This window comes from Eubalaena glacialis, chromosome 14 (genome assembly GCF_028564815.1).
Source record: "Eubalaena glacialis isolate mEubGla1 chromosome 14, mEubGla1.1.hap2.+ XY, whole genome shotgun sequence".
NCBI classification, from domain to species: Eukaryota; Metazoa; Chordata; class Mammalia; order Artiodactyla; family Balaenidae; genus Eubalaena; species Eubalaena glacialis.
Genome location: NC_083729.1, coordinates 36,092,206 through 36,113,515, shown reverse-complemented (window position 1 = coordinate 36,113,515; position 21,310 = coordinate 36,092,206). Strand labels below are relative to the sequence as shown.

Here is a 21,310-nt window from a genome sequence, read left to right as displayed (position 1 = left end):
TTTTGTCATATATTTGTGTTTTGACTTTGCAAGATTAATAGGGATTTATATGAGGTGATTAAGCAATAGCCATGGATTTGTTGGGGAATTTTTGGTGATGAATGGCCAGCTGGCAACATGGCTTAAGTAGGGGACTGGGCCTCTGCTCTTACAGGCCGCTTTTCATTCCAAGATGTCAAAGCCTTTATGGAAATCAGCTCGTTAATCCTTCAAGTCCCTTCCTTCCCCTTTTTCCTCCATCCCTCTCTCCTCAATCCAGTTTACTGTCTCTCTCCTGGTGCAAAGGCAGTTTACCAACTACTGAAGGAAGACTAAGCTGACCCAGGCCAGAAACTGAGTGAGACTAGGGGTCAGCTGCTGGCCTGGCGAGGCTGACTGGGGGCGCCATGGAAGAGGAGGTCAGTGCAGCCCCGCTCGAGGCCCTGTCTGCTGCCCTCGCTATGTACAGATTCCAGCTCTTCTGTCCCAGCTCGATCACAGGCCCCGCCTGAATAGGAAGGACTTTTAAAAAGCCCTGTCAAGTAAGAGAAAGAGGAGAAAAGATTTATTTACTTTGATTGAGAGTTGGAATTACTGTTATTTTGGGCTTAAAATTTTTCAGAAATCAATTCGGTTATCTAGCGTCTCCTTTGGTTATAAAAAGAAAAACCTCTGTGTGTGTGTATGTGTGTGTCCTTTTAGTAAAAGTGGTAAACTTAATGGACTATCAGATTCCATGCAATGGATGATGTGATGACCAGGAAGAAAAATGTGTCCTACTGAATTTTTTTCACATTTTTTTCTTGACTGTCAGTGTAGTTTGTGCTCATCATAGAAAATTAGGGAAAAGAAGAGAATATAAGTCTGCTCTTACCAACATCTAGTGGAACCCACTGTTATTGGTTAACAGTTTCATGTTATTTACGTCATCTTTCTTCCTATGCTTTTTTTAATGTAGTTGAGATTATGCTGTATATATGTAAGTTATAGCTTACTTTTTCCATTTAACAGTATCGTGAAATCATTTGCTCTTATTGAAAACTCTTTATGGTGTAGCTGCTATGGAAAATAGTATGGTGTTTCCTCAGGAAAATTAAAAATAGAATTACCGTATGATCTAGCAATTCCACTTCTGGGTATAGACCCAAATTAATTGAAAGCAGAATCTTGAAGAGATATTTGTACATGTTCTAGTTACATTATTCACAACAGCCAAGAAGTAGAAGTAACCCAAGTGTCCATTGATGGATGAATGGCTAAACAAATGTGGTATATATGGACAAATAGAATATTATTAAGCCTTAAAAATGAGGGAAATTCTAACACACAGTACCACATGGATGAACCTTGAGCACATTATGCAAAGTGAAATAAGCCAATGACAGAAAGACAAATGCTATATGATTCCACTTATGTGAGGTTCCTGGGGTAGTCAGATTCAAAGAGTCAGAAAGTAGAATGGTGGTTACCAGGGGCTGGGGGGAAGGGAAATAGTTAGTGTTCAACTAATAGAGTTTTAGTTTTACAGGATGAAAAGAGTTCTGGAAATTGGTGGTACAACCATGTGAATGTGCTTTACACTCCTAAACTGCACACTTAAAATGGTTAAGATGGTAAATTTTATATTATGCATATTTTATCACAATTAAAAACATTTTTAAAATAACAAACATTAAAAAAAAACTCTTTGTACTCTATCATTCCTTTAAGGTTATTGTCCTGACTTCTTATAATAATTTTTTTTTTTTTTTTTTTTTGCTTTGCTTTCTACTTTTACTATCTACGCATTGCTAAAAGTAAAATGCTTTTTGCCTGGTTTTGTATTAAGAAAAATATCTTTGAAAACATCATTTGTTAAAGGTAGCATATTTTTGTCACCTGAATAATCAGGCATTAAGTTTACCTTACCATTGTTCCGTTACTGGCCACTCAGTTTATTTCCCATTCATTCAACAAATATTTATTAAGCCCTGCTGTATGCCAGGCTATATTAAATATAGCAACTGCTATTGAAGCCCGCACTTTAGTGTAGGGAGGGCGACAAAACAGAGTCTTGTCAAATAGAATCATAGATCTAGAACTTTAGAACTGGAAAGGGGCTTCCCTGGTGGCGCAGTGGTTGAGAATCTGCCTGCCAATGCAGGGGACACGGGTTCGAGCCCTGGTCTGGGAAGATCCCACATGCCACAGAACAGCTGGGCCCGTGAGCCACAATTACCAAGCCTGTGCGTCTGGAGCCTGTGCTCCGCAACAAGAGAGGCCACGATAGTGAGAGGCCCGCGCACCGCGATGAAGAGTGGCCCCCGCTTGCCACAACTAGAGAAAGCCCTCGCACAGAAACGAAGACCCAACACAGCCATTAATTAATTAATTAATTAATTAATTAATTTTAAAAAAAGAACTGGAAAGAATCATAAAGTTTGTTGTAGTCCACTCCCATCCCCATGCATATGGGAAAGTTCAACCCAGAGAGGTCGGGGGATTTGCCTATTTTCACACAGCTGACCAGGGTGTAACAACTACCTGACAACAGCTAACATTTGTGGAGAGCTTAACTCCCTGCTCCTCATCGGGTTCTTTCCACTGGACCACATTGCTTCCATCTATCCAGTGTTTTTACATCAGGGCTTTGAATGGTGATAACTGAAGCATTTTCTAGAACAGTGCTTCTCAGACCTGCTGATGAATCACCTGGGGGGCCCCTTAAAATGAAGACTTTCCTTCAGTAGGTCTGGGGTGGAGCCTGAGATCCTGCTTTTCTGACAAGCTTCAAGGTGATTCCGATGCTGCTGGTTCTGAGACAGTATTTGAGGGCCAAGGGTCAGAGAGTCGGCCCCTGTGAGCACCCAGCTCCACCCCGCCCTTTGAAATACTCCCACATTCACACCCTCATTCTCAGGGCTTGTGTCTGGAGCTTGGAGCCATGGGAGAGGGTGAGGCTCCTGAAAGGGTCAGCCCAGAATTCTTTCTCCACCCACCTGGGATGACCTGCACCAAGGGGAACCGCATGGCCCCAGTGCTCTCTATGGGAAGTCCACACTCCCTTGTCCGGGCAGCCATCCCAGTGGACTCAGTGCCTGGGGTAGGACCCAGGCTTTGCTGGCATGCAGTGAATATTTATCATTTTGAAAAATAACAGTCTGATATTCTGGTGAGAAAAACAGGCTCTCAAGAATACAAGAACAGGTCCCAAGGTTACTGGGAAATCAACCTTGGGAAATAAATTTTTGAATAAAACAGTGCTGATGGAAGGAAGAGATGATGGAGGGAGCTTATGTTTGTTGAAGACCTCCTCTTTGTGCTGGATCTAATGATTTGTTACCCCAAGTTAATTCTTCTTTGCAAAAAGTATTAGCTGTATGATCCATCCACTTCCCTATACAGCTTCCCCATCAGTGCTGCTGACACCCCCTTGTCACTCCTCCATGTGCTCCTCCATCTCCCTAGTACTTCCTTCCCTGTCCACCCCGTTAGCCATACTCTCATGTGCTCTCCACATTTTCTCTACTTCTTACTGGTCCCCACTGAGCTGAGGTGGTGTGAACCTGGAAGCCCTGTTATTTAAATACATAAGGAAAATATGATTATAGAGACAAAGCTAGGGCTGGCTTTTGTGTGGCAATCCCAGTTCTGCCACAGGGGGTTCTGTGGCTAGCTGCAGAAGTCCTGGTTTAGGGTTCTGTTTTGCTTTACAGCTGAAGACAGCAGTTATTTTCTAACCACCAGATTTATTCACACGAGAGACTACACTTCCCAGGCAGAAATCCTGGGATTTAGGTCTGATTCCATTTTCCCACTGTCCCTTAGCCCTTCCCAAATCCCTCGTGCCTTCTGGACCAGTCCTCTCCCCAGGCAAGAGGTCCTTCTTTCACAACTGCTCCGAGGGGCCCCAGCCCTTTGCCACAGCTGCAGGTTGCGTTTCATTCCCATGCTGCTGAAATGAATCCAGTCGAGATGGGTTGTTAAAATATTCAGATGATCATGTGGCATTTTAAGGCTATCATTTGTGGTCCCTGCCAAAACTTTAAGGGAAGCAAGCCTTAACAGGGATGGTTACTTACATAGCAAGTTTCCAGGCACTGCTGGGGGTTGGGTTTGCTTTTGGTTTGTTTCTTCTAAGCTCTTTTTCTTTTTTTCAAAATAAAAGTTTCCCCAGTACTCCCCTGCCCCCTTTTTAATTGCTTCTCTTTCAACCCCCAGATTTTACTGGGGAGGGAGATTCTCATCAGGACCCCTCTTTAATCCCCCAGCTCAGCCTATTCAAAGTCTCTTTGAGCCTCACACATATTTGAATGATGAGAGAAATGAAGTTGGTGTATTTTAGACCCAAGCTTGTTGACATTTGTTCACTTCCCTTTCAGATTTCTCAGGAATGTTCAAGGTCATGATATCTCGGGATGAGATCCTGTTTGTATTTTTAAAAACAGAGAGAGACATTAAGTTAGCACATTTCAACCCAAAGCAATGGACAAGGTGCCAAACATTTTCTTCATTAGATATTCCTTTTTAAAAATATGTCACGTCTTAAAAGAATAAGCTGTTTAAGAAGTGAAGCTTGAGAATATAGGACATACTTCTTGTTGACAGACTAAGCTTATGGAAACTAGTCAGGTAAAAGCAGTCAGAAGTGATCAGTATATTAAACTGTGCCTTTGAATAAGTTGCCCAAGATCAAAGCTTCTTCATATTGCAGTGAGAAATAAAGATAGTTTGTTTATGCAACTGCACATCAAGAATTCAACCCCCAACTTTCTACTTTTAAATATAGAAATCTGCAGACCTAACCTAGAGGTAGTAATTAGTTTGATAAAGGGCTCAGAAATATCTGTCTTGCTCCACTTGTAGCTGTTGGCTTCCTGGGGTATTGTTGTTGGAAGATTTGGGCAGTGTTGTCATTGCCCGGCTTGCAAGGGATGCAGGCTTTAAATGGCCTCAACACATTTTCACAGTATTATGTAAAACTCTAATATAGTGGGTTATTTTTTTTTTCCTTAGCATGTGACATGCTTCATCTTTTGGGTAAATCAACACCCTGGTTACCTTCACTGAGCCATCATTCCCAATGAATCCAAGCCAATTCAGATTCACAAACAGTACAAAGCAGTGTCATAGGCACAGTGGGGAATATAGAGATGAATGATATTGTCCCTATTTCAAAAACCAAGTGAATAAGACAGGTGTGGATTTAAGTAACTGTAAACAAGTAAGAATTTAGTAAATGCTGGAATGAGGTCAGACTGTATCACAGGAGCCAGCTAGTGGGGGTTGGAATGTCAAGGATGTCTTGGAGAAGGGAGAAGTCTTTAAAGACTAGGTGAGATTTAATTGTTAGATAAGGTTAATTTTCATAGATTGGAGAATGAGTGAAGTTATACTGGTATAGAGCCTATGTTGCTAAGTAAGTTGTGAAGGTCTCATTGCCCAAGTACAAAGGAAGGAATCTTAGTACAGTGCTCAGCATCGTGGGGACCACCTAGGCATATATAATTAAGTCTCTATTATTGTCAGAGTTTAGCTATGATCCAGTCTGGTTGAAAAGAGCTTATCCATGTGAAACAACCAACAATGACATTCACGTAGAATTCTAACTCTATAGTACATATAATAATTATAAGAATTCAAAAAAGAATGTGGACTGGGATAGCCAGGGAAGGCTTTCTAGGGGAGTTAGGTATTTGAGCAGGGTCTTAGAGCATGGGTGTGATTTGGAAACGCCAAAAGTGGTGGGAAAAGAGCATATCAAGATGGTGGACAGCATGTACAGTGGCACACTGTTGGAGAAGGCATTTGCATGTGGGCCAGTGGGGGATTAGAGCTGAAGAAGACATGGTGTGTTTGGAGAGCAGTGCAAGATTTGATAAGAGACCAGTTGTGGCAGGCCTTAAATGTCAGCCAGAGGAATTTGGATCTGATCCAAGAGTTAAGAGGAAGTCAGTAAGCTCAGGCTTACACTGGTAAATAGGCTGCTGTCTCCATGCTTATGAGATACACTGAGGGGTGTGTTAAATCTTTCCAGCCTCTCTCAGTGATCGACAAAATCTCCAGCCCCTCCGGGAGGTTAACAAAAGCTCCCTAGTAGCAATCCACCAGCTCTGTCTGGCACTTGGAGGCCCCTGTTGCCTGCCTGGGCAGCTAGTGATGGGAATAGAGATGCTGCTTGTGTGCATTTTAGACATCATGGCTATTGTCTGTTCAACATTGCTAAGAAGACCGTAGAACCACAGCGTTTATAGCAGGAAAGGGAATTTAGAGATCATCTAATCCAGTGGAATCCTTTCTTCAAACAGAAGCTTAAGTGGAAGTTCAAGATGTTCAAGATAATAGAGATGGCAAATACGTTGCAAGTTGAGATGGCGGCCTGGAGGCCCACCCACATAGCTTCTCAGCCATTGGGAGCCCCAAAAGGGACGCCAAAGAGCACCCTGACTCCCTATTTCAAAACAGGGATCTAATCCAAACCACTATCTGTAGATAGGAAAATAGACACAAGGGGGCAAGTGACTTCTTCCTACTTGACAGATGTGTCTGGCTCCGAAGATAGCCCAAATTAGGGATGTGTTCAATAAATAGCATATTTGTTTTCTGCCTCTTGATTCTCTTGCTTCCTCTGCTGCAGCCTGATCATCCTCATAGAAAACACCACAACCCCAGGCCCTTGAGCTGTCCAAGGCCCTCTCTCAGGAGCTGCCCTCCTTGGATAGGGCACCATGCACTAGACCTTATTGCCATCAAAACTTTGCTATTCTAGATCCCCTTTCCTCAGAAAGCCACTCTCAGCTGGCTGACTGCCACTTGATATGACCAACAAATCATGCTCACATGTTACCAAGTGCTAATGTGTAAATAAGTTAATTCTTCTGGGTAATACAACTGTTTTTCAGTAGTGATCTTCTGGAGGTAGTGCCTTAAGTCAGTAACTTGGGGGCAGGCTTTCAGGCAGCACACAAACCTGGCGGGAGCACTTCTTGAGGCCTCACTTGTCTTCCTGCTTCTCTGTCCTCATACTGAGCTGACTTAGCCTTGGTGCGTTTGTCCTATGTGGCCAGCTTTGGGCTGACCCTAGGAAGGCTTGTGGGGCACGTGGGCAGGTCTCACGTGAATGGGCCAAGGGAGCGGATTTGAGAGAGACCCTCCGAAGCCTTACTGTCGTCCTTCCCCTCAGCTGCCAGGGATGCCCAGGCTTCCTCAGCGACTGGACTGGCCTGCAGGCCTCTGGATATAGCTTCCCACGCACGTTCAGGAGCTTATTCCCCCTTGAGCCGGAAGGGACCCTCAGCCCAAAGGCCCTGTGTTCCTGGGTGACCACAGGGAGAGTCACTTGGAGAGGCACTGGGTGAGTGGAAAAACCTCTAGCTGTGAACGCACCTCCCTGAGGTTGAGGGAGGCAGGGTACACTCGCGGGTAGTAGGTCTGGGTTCTGGCACCTGCTCAACTACTAACCAGTGATGTGTGGCCTCGAACTTCTTTGGGCTTCAGTTTTTATCTGTAAAGTTGGAAGCTCCAAAATGTGAAATAGGTGAGGGTGAGGAAGGACATGGTGAGTAATGGGTATGCAGGTACAAAAGAGCTCAGCAAGTGTAGGGAATATTTATTGTCAGATAGCAAAGTCTTTGTCTGCATCATCGGCCATGTTGAAACAGCTGTGCTCAGGGCCTTGCTCTTCACCACACTGGTGACCAGGACACAGCACCAGAGTGCGTGGCTGCAAACCGAAATACCCTAATTGTTTGGCACAGGGTCTCACTTTTCATCTGATTGTGTTTGGGACACACGGGTACAATTTGTCTAGAAAACCTTGGTTCTATTCTTGGGTTTTGCCCCGATCTTGGATAGGTCACTTGAGCTATATGAGCTACTTTGTTGATTTATAAAAATGGGAATAATAATGCCTATTTTTCTTCTCTCTTAAGAATCTTTTAAAGATAAAATATTTTTCGAAGATAAAACTTTTAATAAAATGCCGTTGATATTATTATTATTGCCAAGGCTAATTTCCAAGTGTGTGCTTTGCCAAGTTCACATTAGCAGAGTTCTGACTGTACTGTTAGAAATTCTCACCTGTGATCTACATGCAGACTTCTCACGCAGCTTCTAGAAGTGTTCATTCACCTCACTTAACATATCCTTTTTTAATAATTCTAGGGAGAAAGTAAGGTTGGAAAGAAAGGGGACTTCTGTTAGCATTTTATATAATAACCGAAGCTATATATCCTCCAAGCCCCAAACTGTACAATAAAAGTTTTCTTGGATAATACTTTTCTCCCATAATTCCTAGCACATTGCTTATTAAGTTATTAACCAGCAGTTTCTCTGGCAGCATATTAAACTTTACTTTTAAACAAGTCACAGAAGGGGGGAAACATGCATCTCTCATAAAAGGAATAAAAAACATACACCCTCTAAAACGGTTTCTTCAGGCTTTGAACAAATCCCAAGCCCCACACAAGGTCTCTTTTTCCTCATTCTGTACACATAACTTGAGTGTTAGTACATTAATGAGAAAAAGATGCCTAATAGAAAGATGGAAAAATATGAGGGCCTCTGGGGGTGTGGGAGGCTCCCTGGGGGTCCTCTGAAAAGGCAGGTGAGCTTTCATGGAGGGAAAGGCAAAGCCTTGGCATTGAGCTTGTGGGGCTCCTCTTGAGCAGCGGCACTCCCAGGGAAGCAGAGGCGGCTGTGGCTTCGACCTTGACCTAAGAAGTGCCCCAGGGCCTCGTGCAGACTGCCTGGGCCTTTGCGGAGTGCCGACCCAGAACCTTGGTAAAGTGGTTATGGCCCTCTGTTTTCACAGATTCCATCCCCCAGGGACAAAAGCAGCCTTTCCAGGGGTGGCCCCATGTGCTCTGTAGCACATGGTGGGTCATTTGGTCCCTTTCTGGACAGACTTACAGCTCATGGTCTCTTGCTCTGTGCATGATGACTTGGTAAGAATTCCTTACGAATTGGTCAACCACCAGAGCAGGGCACGAAGATGGCTTCACTTTAAAAGGAAGATCCAAGTAGGAGGGCTCTGGGGCAGCTTATACATGTGGGTGTGAGTATAAACACTTGCAAAGCTCCAGACCAAGAATGGCTGGATGGAAGTTGGAACATAACCATAAAAAAGCAGCTCTGCCGTCACCCGCCTCCCCTCCCCCAGGGGAGGGCAAGGTAAACGAGCAGTCCCGGGTAGCCAGTCAGGGCCTGCGTGCTGCTGCCAGCTGGCCCCTCATGCAGATCTGAATTCTGGATGTTACAGCGGGGGAAAATAACTTGTTTAAAAATATATACTCTGCAATTCATGACCGTTTGGCATCTTGGTTTAAACAAATCCCTTATTGTTTCTCCAGGAATGCCGTATGATGGTTGCTTGGCTGGGGGCTGTGGTGAAAATGGAAGTCAGAAGGGAGAGAGGGGTTCTTTTTATTTAATTTACACTTCCACATTTATATGACTTAATGTAGCCTGCCTCAGAGAAGTATCTCCTGCCTCCTAACCACAGCAGCTCTTCCTTTTAAAACCAAATGTAGGGAGAGGCGGCGTCTGGTCTGCAGACGGCTACCCTCGTCACAGAGTCTCAAACTGCCGAGGACTGCAAAGATGGCCAGCGGGATCTCTGGGAGACCAGAGGAAGGTCAAAAAAATATCCCGTCAGGTCAGCCATTCAGATTGTCCTCAGAGGCTGTTCTCTAATGGCTAGTCAGGGAAGGTTTCCTAGAGGACAGGCTTTGAAGTGAGTTTTAAATACAGGACACGGTGTGGCTGGACATGTGTCCAGTGGGGGACCGTGGCAGGGCGTGGGAACATGTTAGAGACTATTTCCCTCCTCCCTCTTCTACTACTTTTCCGCTCTCTCTACTCTTCTCTTCTCCCCCAACCCCCGGCCCCACTTCTCACCTGCCTTCTCACCTACTTTCCCTCTCTTTTTTCTGGTTTTCTTCTTTCCAGCCTATTTCAGGCCCGGTGGTGGTCCCCGGGATATTGCTTCATTAACCCCACTGCTGGCTCCACGGTGAGAGGCTGCTCGTGCTTTGTACTCATTGTGGTGGAGACCAGAAGTGACCTGTGTAGGAGTGAGCCCACGTAGGAGCCCAGATTAGAGGAAGAGCCCACAATGGGCTGTGATGGGGCCCTGCCAGGACTCACGACCCCGAGTCGTTCTAAGCCATGAAGCTGGCCAGCTGCACCTATTTGATTTTCTGGTCTTCATTCTTCCCGGCATGTGGCAAGCACGTTCCCACCTTTGTATCTTTGCTCCAGTGAACTCTCCTGCCTGGAATTCCTTCTTTCCATTCACTAGCCAAATCCTTCCATGTCTCCAGACCCCTCCTCCATGACATTCTCTAAAACTGTTTTTTGTGTGTTTTGTTTTTCTCCACATACCCCCACCACCACCACACACACACGCACACACACGCACACACGCACGTGCGCAACCATAAGCTCTTCAAGGCCAGAACCTTATCCCCTCCCTCCATTTCTGTTCCAAGTAGGATATCCCCCATGGTGCTTAGTAAAGGTTTCTAGATTAATAAAGTTAAGCCATGAGTCTAATAAGGATTCTGCGGGAGTAATTCCCTGGAGACTGGAGTGACCTTAGACCTTGACTCTGTTGAAGTCCAGATATGGTCTCGGAACTTAGAGACCTTAACAAACGCTAGCAGCCTAAAGCCAGAACAGCTGTTTTCAGCCCACTGAGTATGGCAGTGAATTCTTCTGGAAGAGTTTTGTATGTCCAAAGTGAACTGTTTCTTCCAGGGAACCCACCAAGGCTTCATGCTAATGAGCAGGGATCCCAGCCTTCCAGCATGGCTTGGATTGATGGGGTCCCACTAGGGTTCAACCCTTTGGAGCTTTTGGAGCTCTTAAAGGTCACTCCTCAGCACTCCCATTTGGGGCATGTCACCCATCTGCTGTCGTTTCCTGCTGTCCCTCCCCTTCCACATCCCCTTTGCACTTCTTGTTATTCTTCAAACATGTCACATGCTGTCATCTTTGGACATGGTGCTTCCTCTGCTGGGGTCATTCTGTCCACCGTCTGTCTCCCAGACTCCTCCTCATCCTCCAGCTTTGCCAAGGCACTTCTGGACTCACCTAGGCATTTCCCCCTTCCCCATCCTTAATTTTCACTCTGTCAACCCCTCCTTTGGGCACCCATCATACCATATGATTGGTTGTGTGTTTCTGTCACTAAACTAGTGGCTTTCAAGGTTTTCTGACAGCCATTCACAACAAGAAATACATTTTACAGATGACTTTGTACTGTGTGTGTGTGTGTGTGTGTGTGTGTATACACATATATATACATATATACACACATACACCTATGAAATCTTGTATAGTTTGATATTTTACTGTCTATGTAACATATGAACAGTCTGCAAAAAAAAATGCAACAGACAGGGAATTTACTCAAGATTTATTAGAGTATTTAATTTTGGGAATGTTAGCGTTCGACATATCCACCATCATTTTGGATATCAAGCATACCCTACTGATACCATTCAGTATAATAGAGGGTGACTTATAACCTGGAAAAGAAAAAGAAAAGAGTTAGGCTAAATCAATCAATATTTTTACTTAAAATTATTGCATTTTATAAATTATTTATATCATATCAAAGATAATTTATTAAAAATTCTTTCTGGGCAAGGATTTTATAGAAATCCTGTGTATAACAAACAACTTAAGGGAATGATGCTTACCCTTACTACTTTGGTGTACTGGGATTATATTTTCCTCATCTCTCCCTCCTTCCCTTCCCTAGCTAGCTCTCTCCTTCCTCCTCCATCCCCCCCCTTCCTCTTCCTTTGTTTCTTTCTCTTATGCTGGTCACCACCTACTAGTTTATTTCATAACTAACAAAATGGGTCATAACCTACAGTTTGAAAAACACTATTCAGGACTCTAAGTTCCTTGAGGGCAGTGACTGTGTCACTGAATCATTTCATCCTCATATTTCCATACCCTGACACTATTCCTGGCTCTCAGTTTCCTCTTAGTAAATGTTTTCTGAATGAATGGGCTGCAGTTAAAAAGCTCTGCAGCCACTGGGATTCCGGAAGGGACTGGAGAAGTGAATAATTTATCACAGACTTCCCAAGAGCTCCTGCTGTCCTCTAGACACTAGGACCATTGTGGATGAGTCTGGGAAGCCTTCCTGTCTCTGCCCTGCCTTCTGCCTTTCCCAGCTTCCAGGAGAGAGGGCAGGAGGTTTAATGAAGTTCAGAGATCAGGTTCTCAGGTGGGTGTTTGTCAAGGGACAAATGATAAAAAGAGTGGAAGAAAGAATTTTAACAAGCCCTTCATTTCATTTTATATATGTAAACTTAGTCCTCGTAGTACCTGATTTCCTGCTACTCCTTCTAAAACCACTGTTATGCTGTTTTTCAGCCCATCTGTTAGACCCTGACCACTCCTGACTTTTTTTGAACACTCTAAATCTTTATTATACCATGCCCCATGCCAGGATTTTTCCATTTGGGGGAAGAAAAAAATCCCCAAACCCACCAAAACCCTGTGGCTTGGTTTCCTGTCCAGCTGGCTTGCTCTTTCCCAGGATTTTATTCCCATCATCAAAGTGGCTTGACAGACCGAGAACAAACCTCTGGCTCACCCTGAACTCACAGTGTACAATTTCCAAGTCAGAACAAACATCAAGTAATAGGGAGAGAAAAAGAAAGAGAAAAAAAAATTATTTTCCTGACTTAGAAGCCAGTTCAGAGTGAAGCCCAAATCTGATTCCAGACAGCAGTGTTCTGAGGCTGAGGCTGAGGCTGAGGCTGAGGCTGTCCTCGAGGGTGGAGCCTCGAACAGTGGACTCCAGGCCAGAATTTCTCTCTGAGTCAGTCTCGAAGGAGAAGCCATGGATGGACTCCTTTGTAGCCCCGGATCCTCTCTGTTTCCTGGAATCAAGAGCAGCAGCCTTTGAGGGAGCCTCCCGTGATCTCGTTAGACTACGTTAGACTTGGCCTAGAGCCTCACAGTTACGGGAGCAGTCAGAGTGGTCCCTGCGGTGTCCCAGGAGGCCTGCAAGGTTGGCAGCCTGTGCCAGGTCAAGAGAAGATGCAGAACACTTCAGCCTGCCCGGGGGCTTTAAAGATTGCCAGCCTTTCCTCCCTGTTCATTTAGAAATTTAAAAAAATATATTAACCTAGCTAAAAATCTCTTGGAAAGTAGGCTTGAAACCCTGTAGGGTCAGGGGTAGGAGGGGAGGCCCCTGAGTTCCTCCAGACTTGAAAGTCAAACCAGTTTCCCAGAAACTTCCCTTTATGGTTCCGTATGGCTTCACCAGCAGAAAAACATCTAGGGTGAGAAGCTATGACTCTCTGAGGCCAAATGGAGCAAGCAGCACACCAGGGAGCACCAGTTAGCACGGAGTATCCCATCTCCTGAAAGCCTGGCTTGCCTCACTCTTGTTTCCACCTTCTCGATACATTCTCTGTCTTCCCAGGCTGGTCTCTCCAGGTCCCTGGACAAGCCAAACTCATTTCTTCCTACATCTATTGCCCCCTCTCAAAATCCCCTTCCTTGTCAACTTTGTCTATCTAAATTCTTCCCATCGTTCACAGTCCAGTTGGAATTACATCTTCATAAACCCATTTCCATGTCTCCAGTCCACCCTAATATGTTCTTTCCCTCAACTCCTTACATCCTGTCCCGAAGTTTGTCTTTATATCTGTCTCCATAATGAGACAAAACTCTCCGAGGTCAGAAATCATTTCATGTGCATCTCTTCCCAGCACCTAGCTCAAAGCTGGATGCTCAGGAGGCCTTCCACCTGGTATCTGCAGACCATTTATTATTCAGCCCTGTGCTTCATGTCTGATAATTCATTAACCCCTGGCATTAGGTTTTCTTGCTTTCTTTCTTGAGTGACCGTTTCTTTGGGAGGAAGGGAGGATATCCCACCTGTTAAACAGTGGAAATGCCAGAACTGGAAATATCATTAAAGAAGTTTTCATAGACAGTGGGCTTTTCAACTTCACAGGTCAAGTTATGGACTGACCTGGGGAAAATTGGATAGAGACAAAAGATAGGGGTAACATTTGGGGAGGGGGAATTCCAAATAGATCAAAGTGTTAACAAGAACAAAAAAAGGAACTGTAAAGTACTAGAAGAAAATATGGGAAAATTAAAAAATATATATCTATATTTATCTTGGAGAAGGGTTAGATTGTTAACATGACATAAAATCCAGAAGGCATAGATAAAAATATTAATATATTTGACTGCATAAAACTAAACATTTTTGAATTGCAAAAAAAATTATAAAGTTAAAAGACAGATGATAAACTACAAAAACATATTTGTAACACATGTGACAAAGGGCAGATTTCCTTAATATACAAAGAGCTCCTACAAATCAATAAGGAGAAGACCGATAACATACATCCATGAAATGGAGCAGTTCACAACCATTTAACAAATAAGGCAAATCTCTGTTATTAATAGAATGATATATCTAAAATATATTAGTGGGAAAAAAAGTAGTACTCAGAACTTAGTATGTAGTAAACCACTACTTATATAAAAATGAACAAGTGGGTAGCTATAGATAGATGCTTGTAAATGAATAGAATGTGTCTGGCAGGGTGTACTGTACAAAGTTGTAATAGCAGTTGCCTCAGGGGATAGAACATGTGGGTAGATGGTGGGGGCATGGAAAAGGAACTTTATTTTTACTGCATACCCTTTTGTACTGTTTGAATTATTTTTATACCATGGGCATGTGTTACCTGTTTTTTAAAACTAATTTTAAAAATAGCCAGGTGTAGGTATGAAATTAGGCCAAATGTGAGGTATCCACGTAAACTAGTAGTTATGTCGGGGAGCAAGCAGATACTGTAGGTGAAGCAAGTCAGTGGGACAGAAGTGAGGCAGGTCAACAATGGGGAGAACTTGAAACAAGACAGTTTTAACTTAAAAGTATCTGATTTGCTTTTCATGCGAATCATGCGTAGTATCCCTAGGATATGGGGATACTCTGTTCAGGACAGAGTGTGAATAAACTTTAGGGAAATGGTAAAACTGTTAATTTACAGGGAATGAGAAGGATGGATTGAGGCATCAAGCCAGATGGAAATATACTAGCCAGAACTTGTGCCCTTCCCTCATCTTAGGTGGGAGGCAGGGGAGCAGGTCAGGGCATGTACCACATCAGTGCTCACAGTGACTCACCTTGAGGTGATTAGGGTGTCAGTTGTACACGTCAGGAATCTGATTCAGGTTACAGAGATACTAAGTGGCAAAGCCAGCATTCAAACCCAGATCTGTCCCTACTGTTTCTCCTGCTTGCACTGAGTTCTTAGTGCACCAAGGAGGTTTGGGCCCTTTTCATGGTCAATATGAACTGAGGCTCAGAGCCGGGGACTTTCAGTGCTGTACTCAAAAGAAGGTCTTCATTCTTTTTTATCTAGACCCCCTAAATCGGAGCCCACTTACTTTTTCCAGCGTGTGGTTCAAAGCGTAAAAAAGAGCTGCTCCACTTATTGAAAGAAGAAAAAAATCTCATTTATCGGGAAAGGAATGTCTGTTGCAGCATTTGTTAATGCTTTTCGCGTGTTTGTTTTTTCAGCTGGTTATTTTAAGTCCGTAAATATGGTTTATCATATGTGAGTGCAATTCTCCTTCTCCAAAATGCTAAATCAGTGATATTCATAACCAATGATTTTCCCCCTAAATTTGTCCAGTTCAGAGGAAGATAACAGAAAATGGTGTCGTATTCCCCCCACCCCCTTGTTTCCAAATAAGTGGGATCAGATATTGGTTGTTGTCTGTTTTCAGTTAATTTTCTTTGGAGCCAGAGCATAGAGTTTTCTCTGTTTCGTACACTCACAGCCCCAACCTCCACCATATGCAGTAGGATTTCATTGTCTCACTTGACTTGCCCTTGTGTTCTCACCATTGGTGACTGTCCATCATTTTTAGCATTCGTTACCACTCTCTAAGCCTCATGACGTGCCTGGTAGAAAATACCCATTTTCTCTTTTCTGTGACTCAGGCCTCAGAGAGAGAAAATATCGATTTATTTTCTGTTCTTTACCTTTCTAGGCAAAATCCATGTTTGGTGACCAGAGCTGTGTATATTGATATTCTCTTCCTGTTGACTTGCTGTCTTGACAAACCCTCAAAAGACAACCAGCCAGGTATGAGTCATATTTATATCATATTTTGGAATGATTACAGGTCTTTGAAATGCAGGTAGGGTTTTGAGCGGCTCTACCACGTACTCCCCCACCTTCTACTTTTGCAGGACTAACCATATATCAAAATTAAACATAGTGTCATACGGTTTCCTCATAGAAGCTTCCCAAGGAAACTTGTCCTTGTTTAGTTGCAAGTTTGTTTTCTATTTGGTCATTCAGGGAAGAGTCTGGACTCTACTCAGATACCCTCTGTATTTCTGAGACCTTGGCTCTTTCCTATTTCATGCATTTTCTTTGAAAGGTCGTCATTTTCAATAACTCAGAGTTCATTCTGTTCCAGTTTGTGGAGATAACCGAGTGGACTCATTTGATGCTGGAGCCTGGATATTTGAGACTCAGTCTCAAATCCACCCCTCGCTACCTTGAGCTCTGACTTTATACGTGTTCCTTGGTGTCATGTATGTTTCCTGGTATGGGCCCCAGATCCACATGCAATTGTTCTATTTTCATCATGATTCACAAAGTGGTTTTCTTAAAAGGGAGAGGGGCAGCTCCAAATAAAAAAATGTTTTGATGTGTTTATATAAGAGGCCTCAGGAAGTGCTGTACATGAGTTCCAGGCCACAGACTGAAACTGATTTTCATCAACACAAACTGGAATGCAGGGTAATGAGCCTGCAACTGGTTAAAATCAGCCTCTTCTAATTGATTAGGCCTGTCTAAAGGAGGCTACAATTACAAAGTCAGATTCTGAGTACAAGCAGGCCAGGCCTTTCCTCTGTTACATTTAGTCTGTCAATGATTTGTTGTCTTCAGTAAATATATTCAGGCTGTCAGAGTCCAGCTCTGTCCATATGGAACCCTGTTCCCAAATTCAAGCCAATTTAAAATGCTTTGGGGGGGAGGTGCGAAGCTGCCTCACTCGTATCAATGCATATTAGCCCACAAGGCCCCTGTGGCCATGCAGAGGTAATAAGAACACACCTGGACTTTGATCAGCTCCATGTCCCTGCATAGGGGTAGCTGTTGCATCCTTTTGGTAGAAGAGGATCATATAGTTTTATGACTGTGAAATGCTTCTAGTTTATACCTCTTATCCCAGCATAATTATTTATAGTGCCCTTTTTACTCTTGAAAGTGTCCAGGTTTGCACAATAAATCACAGGTCACCCTAGCTATAAGGGACCTCAGGGTTGCGTCCACTTTATTTTACACTTGAGTTAACTGGGGTCCAGAGATTTTATATAAAGAGATTATGAATCAGATGTTACCAAGTAAATCATGTGGGGTTTCTACCATTTTTGTATTTCAGTTCCAAATTTCATGTAGCTTAGTAATACTTCTCTGCTTAATGTCTAAAGAGCCTTGTCCGTGAAAGAGTGGCTCACTACTTCACAAATCCATTCACTGGGTTCCCATCATAGTTGTGTGGTTGACTATAATCATTAGGTTTTTCTGAACTAAGTATTTCTTGGTGTATTCGTACCATTATTCCTTGTCTGGAAGGGTTTAACCCTTGAATGTTGTAAAATACCCTTCTTTCTTCTCCAATTGCCTGTCCTTTACTGATGAGCTAGGTTCCTCCATGAAGATGACTTCGGCCTTTTGGAATCACCCTTTCCACAAACTCTTACATCATTTAGCGTTTGTGCCCCAATTAAATGTGATCACAAGCTGTTGTTTATTACTCAACAGTATTTCACTTGCATCAATGTATTATACCTCTTAGAGTCATTCCTTTGCAGAGTAAGATATGAAAGGGATGGGGCACTTTTACTTTTTTTCTAACATGACAGCTATAGCTCTAAATATTTAATCCTGCACTCTGCAGTATGGCAGTCACTAACCACATGCGGCTCTTGAACAACTGAGATGTGGCTGATCGAAGTTGAGATGTTCTATGAGAATAAAATACACACCAAATTTCGAAGACTTCGTATGAAAAAAAGGTTAAATTTCTCAATAATTTTTACATTGATTACACATTGGAATGATAATATTTTTGATATATTTGTTTAAATTAAAAGTATTATTAAAGTTAATTTAATCTGTTTCTTTTTAAAATGTGGCTATCAGAAAATCAATTACATATATGGCTCATATATTCCTATTGGACAAGCACTGATTTTTTCCAGTCCTTTGGGAATTGCCCTCGTAAACCACAGGATATATATATGTATGTGTCTTCTGTATGGCTGTATACATTCATATACTACATCCACACAAATAGCGGTAGTAAATTTTCCTCCTTTGAGGATGAATTAGATATTTAGAACTAACCAAATGTCAAATAAAATGGCAGTTAAGGTAGATAGCACTGTTTAGGATAAAAGTAAACTGTGAGCTTAAAATAATTAAATCGATTCTTGTGTGTTTCATAAATTATTTCCAAAGGCAGTTTGAGCAATAGCTAAGTGTATCACCAAACAAGGTGATCACTTACCTGGATGTGTAGATTTCAGTATGATTTCTAAGTATTGTCGTGACAGTTTTACCTTGTAAAACTGTAAATTACCTTGTAAATGCCTTGAAAGAATAGATCGTGGTTAGGTTCTGTGTCCCCCAACTAAGCAAGTAGTAGGCCTGCGTTAAATGGATTTGTTATTAACTGATTGATTGAAATGCAGAATTTTCCTCAGTTTTTAGAATAGTAACAGGTGTCATCAAGATACAAATCTTACTTAAACTCATGTATCAATCACATGTAAATTCATTTTCCGAATTCAAATCAAATGTATATATTATGTGTATATGTTTGTAAATACACATCTATCTACCTCTAAAGCTCACAGAGCTCGGAGTAGGGAGTACACCACATAGGCTTTAAAGCTAGATCCCTAGGTTTGAATCCCAGGTCTGCCATTTACTAGCTTTTGTGACCTTAGGCAAGTCATTTAACCTCTTTGAGACACTTTTCCTCAATTGTAACTGGGGATATAATAGGATCTATACCTTAGAGTGGTTGTCAACTAACACATGTAAAGTCCTATGTAAAGAATGTACTTTGCATGGCACAGAATAAGTGCTCAATAAATTTTAGCTACCATTAATATTATTATCATCGTTATAATTATCACTGGCTGGAAACTATGCATCTAATCCAGTTTCCTGCAGCCTGGCAGAGTTATGGTCAGTCCCTCACATTTACAACTCTCCTCATGTTCTTAAACATTTTCAAGAAAGAAGAAATGCCTGCTTTCCTAGGAAAACACTGAAGCATACCTGGCATGGAATGTCAGGAATCCACTTTGGAATCCACTTGATTAGGGATGCTGCTGCCCCTCTGACTGATCCAGAAAAAGATCATCTTGTGGTTGTCGTTCGTTAATTTTTTTTGTTCATCAGACATGACATGCTAACGTCAGACAAGTTAAGCACCTACATCTGGAGAGACACATGATATGTTTGGGGCTTATAAGTAGGTCCAAAAAGGGATTACAGATGCTATAAAGGAAGTGTGTATGGGATACACTGGAGGCACTAGAGAATGAAAGGTCGTTTCTACTTGGGAGGACAGGGAAGGCTTCATAGAGGAGGAGGTGGTTGAGCAGAGTTTTGAAGATGAGTAGAAATTCACCAGATGGGCAAAGGACAGGTGGGTATTATAGACAGAGGAAGGAGCATGTCTGAAGCCACAGAGGCTCACGTCAGCACAGCTTTCAAAGAACTGGGACAGTGCGATTGCAGTGTTGGGTTCAAGGACAGGAGGTGTGACTAGAAGTGAGGCTGGGAGGCGGGAACTCAGTCAAGGAGGGCGTCATGGTCCAAAATCTCAGGAGCTCGAACTTGACCCTGTAGACAAAAGAGATTATCGGAGGATATAAGACAGAGAGTAGAGTCACGTGGTTTTTAAGACAGAGTGACATTTTCTGTGCCCCCATCCTTAAAGGAGTCTTAGGATCCTTAATGGAGCCAGCTTCCTTTGCCACAGAAAAAGAATGTGACTGTAAATGCATTCATGGAATGTCAGGGTATTGTCATAACCATCATTGAGGGTTTGGGAGATGGGGGGTCCGAAGTGGAGGACTAGAGTTAAAGGCAGTACAATGCTGAAAATAGTTGTTTTAGCGTGGTGTGATTTTAGGGGGATTTCTTCCTCTTATTTTCCATTTTACTAATTTTACATAACATAATTCTGTTTTATTCATATGTGTGTATATACATGTATTTCAACAGTAACTGTATCTAAATATGAATCTTAAAGGAAATTAATTGTTCCAAAAGAAAAGAAGTAATGTCAATTTCTGGGAAACTTTTTTGGACGGAGGAGGATCTGCCTGTCTCCTCTCAAACACTATTCTGTAAGTGACCTTGGAAGGCTATTTCTACCTCTAAAATGTCTTAGAACATTGAAGGGCTGGGGGCATAAACAATGAGAAAACCAGTGAAGGGGGAAGGCAGAGAAGATGATTAGAACAGCTTAAGATAATGATGTGTTTTGTGTAATTCAAACTTTTATCTTAGTACTTCCCAATCATTTGAGGTTTCCTTAGCCATTAACTAGGTTTCAAAAATTCCAAATCTGGGGGTTTTGTTTTGAGTTTTAAAGTGATTTAAACCCACAAGGACTCTCTGTCCCCTGTATTCTTTTTCCTCTTCTGAATCCAGCTGTCATCATTAGTATGTATCAGTTTCCTGCTAGAAAGAAAATTATAGTCTCCAGTTGGAGTTGGGGGGATAAGGAAGAAAGAGCCTAACTGCTCCAAGGACTCAGAGGCTGGGTTACAGGTCTGGGCAGGGACAGGGAAATGGAGAGCTTTCATTCTCATTTTAAACCCATTTTAAATTATTTGCTCTCAGGTTGGAAATTTTCCATTGAAATATCTGTTTACTGAAATACTATCTGAGACTTGACTAAATATTTACTCCCTTTTTTCTGAGAGGTGGACTTTCTATTTCTCTCTTATGCCCACACCCCTTAAATTTGTGTTTTTCACAGCTACTGAATTGAACATTTTCTTTTACCAAGTGTTTAAACAAATATCTTACCTATTTGCACTGTCTGACTTTCAGTTTAAGTTCTCTTGGTGGGTTTATGAGTGGATTTTTCCTTTCCTAGTCTCCATTTTACTAATTTTATGTAACCCCGTTCTTTCTTTTGTAATTATGTGTTACATATTAAAATATGAATCTTGAAGAGGATTAGTTATTCCCAAAGAAATAAAGAAAGGACATAATAACAGTTTCCAAAAAGTGTTTTAGGT

The 21,310-nt window shown here is 42.4% G+C and overlaps 1 protein-coding gene across 2 annotated transcripts in view; it reads left to right on the top strand.

Moving 5' to 3' along the window:
- THADA (THADA armadillo repeat containing) overlaps nt 1-21,310 on the top strand; it is a 318,246-nt gene that overhangs the window by 223,490 nt on the left and 73,446 nt on the right. For both annotated transcript variants that reach the window (XM_061210468.1, XM_061210467.1), the window contains exon 31: nt 16,012-16,106. In XM_061210468.1, coding sequence (XP_061066451.1) covers nt 16,012-16,106 — 95 coding nt within the window. The remainder of the gene's footprint in view (nt 1-16,011; nt 16,107-21,310) is intronic.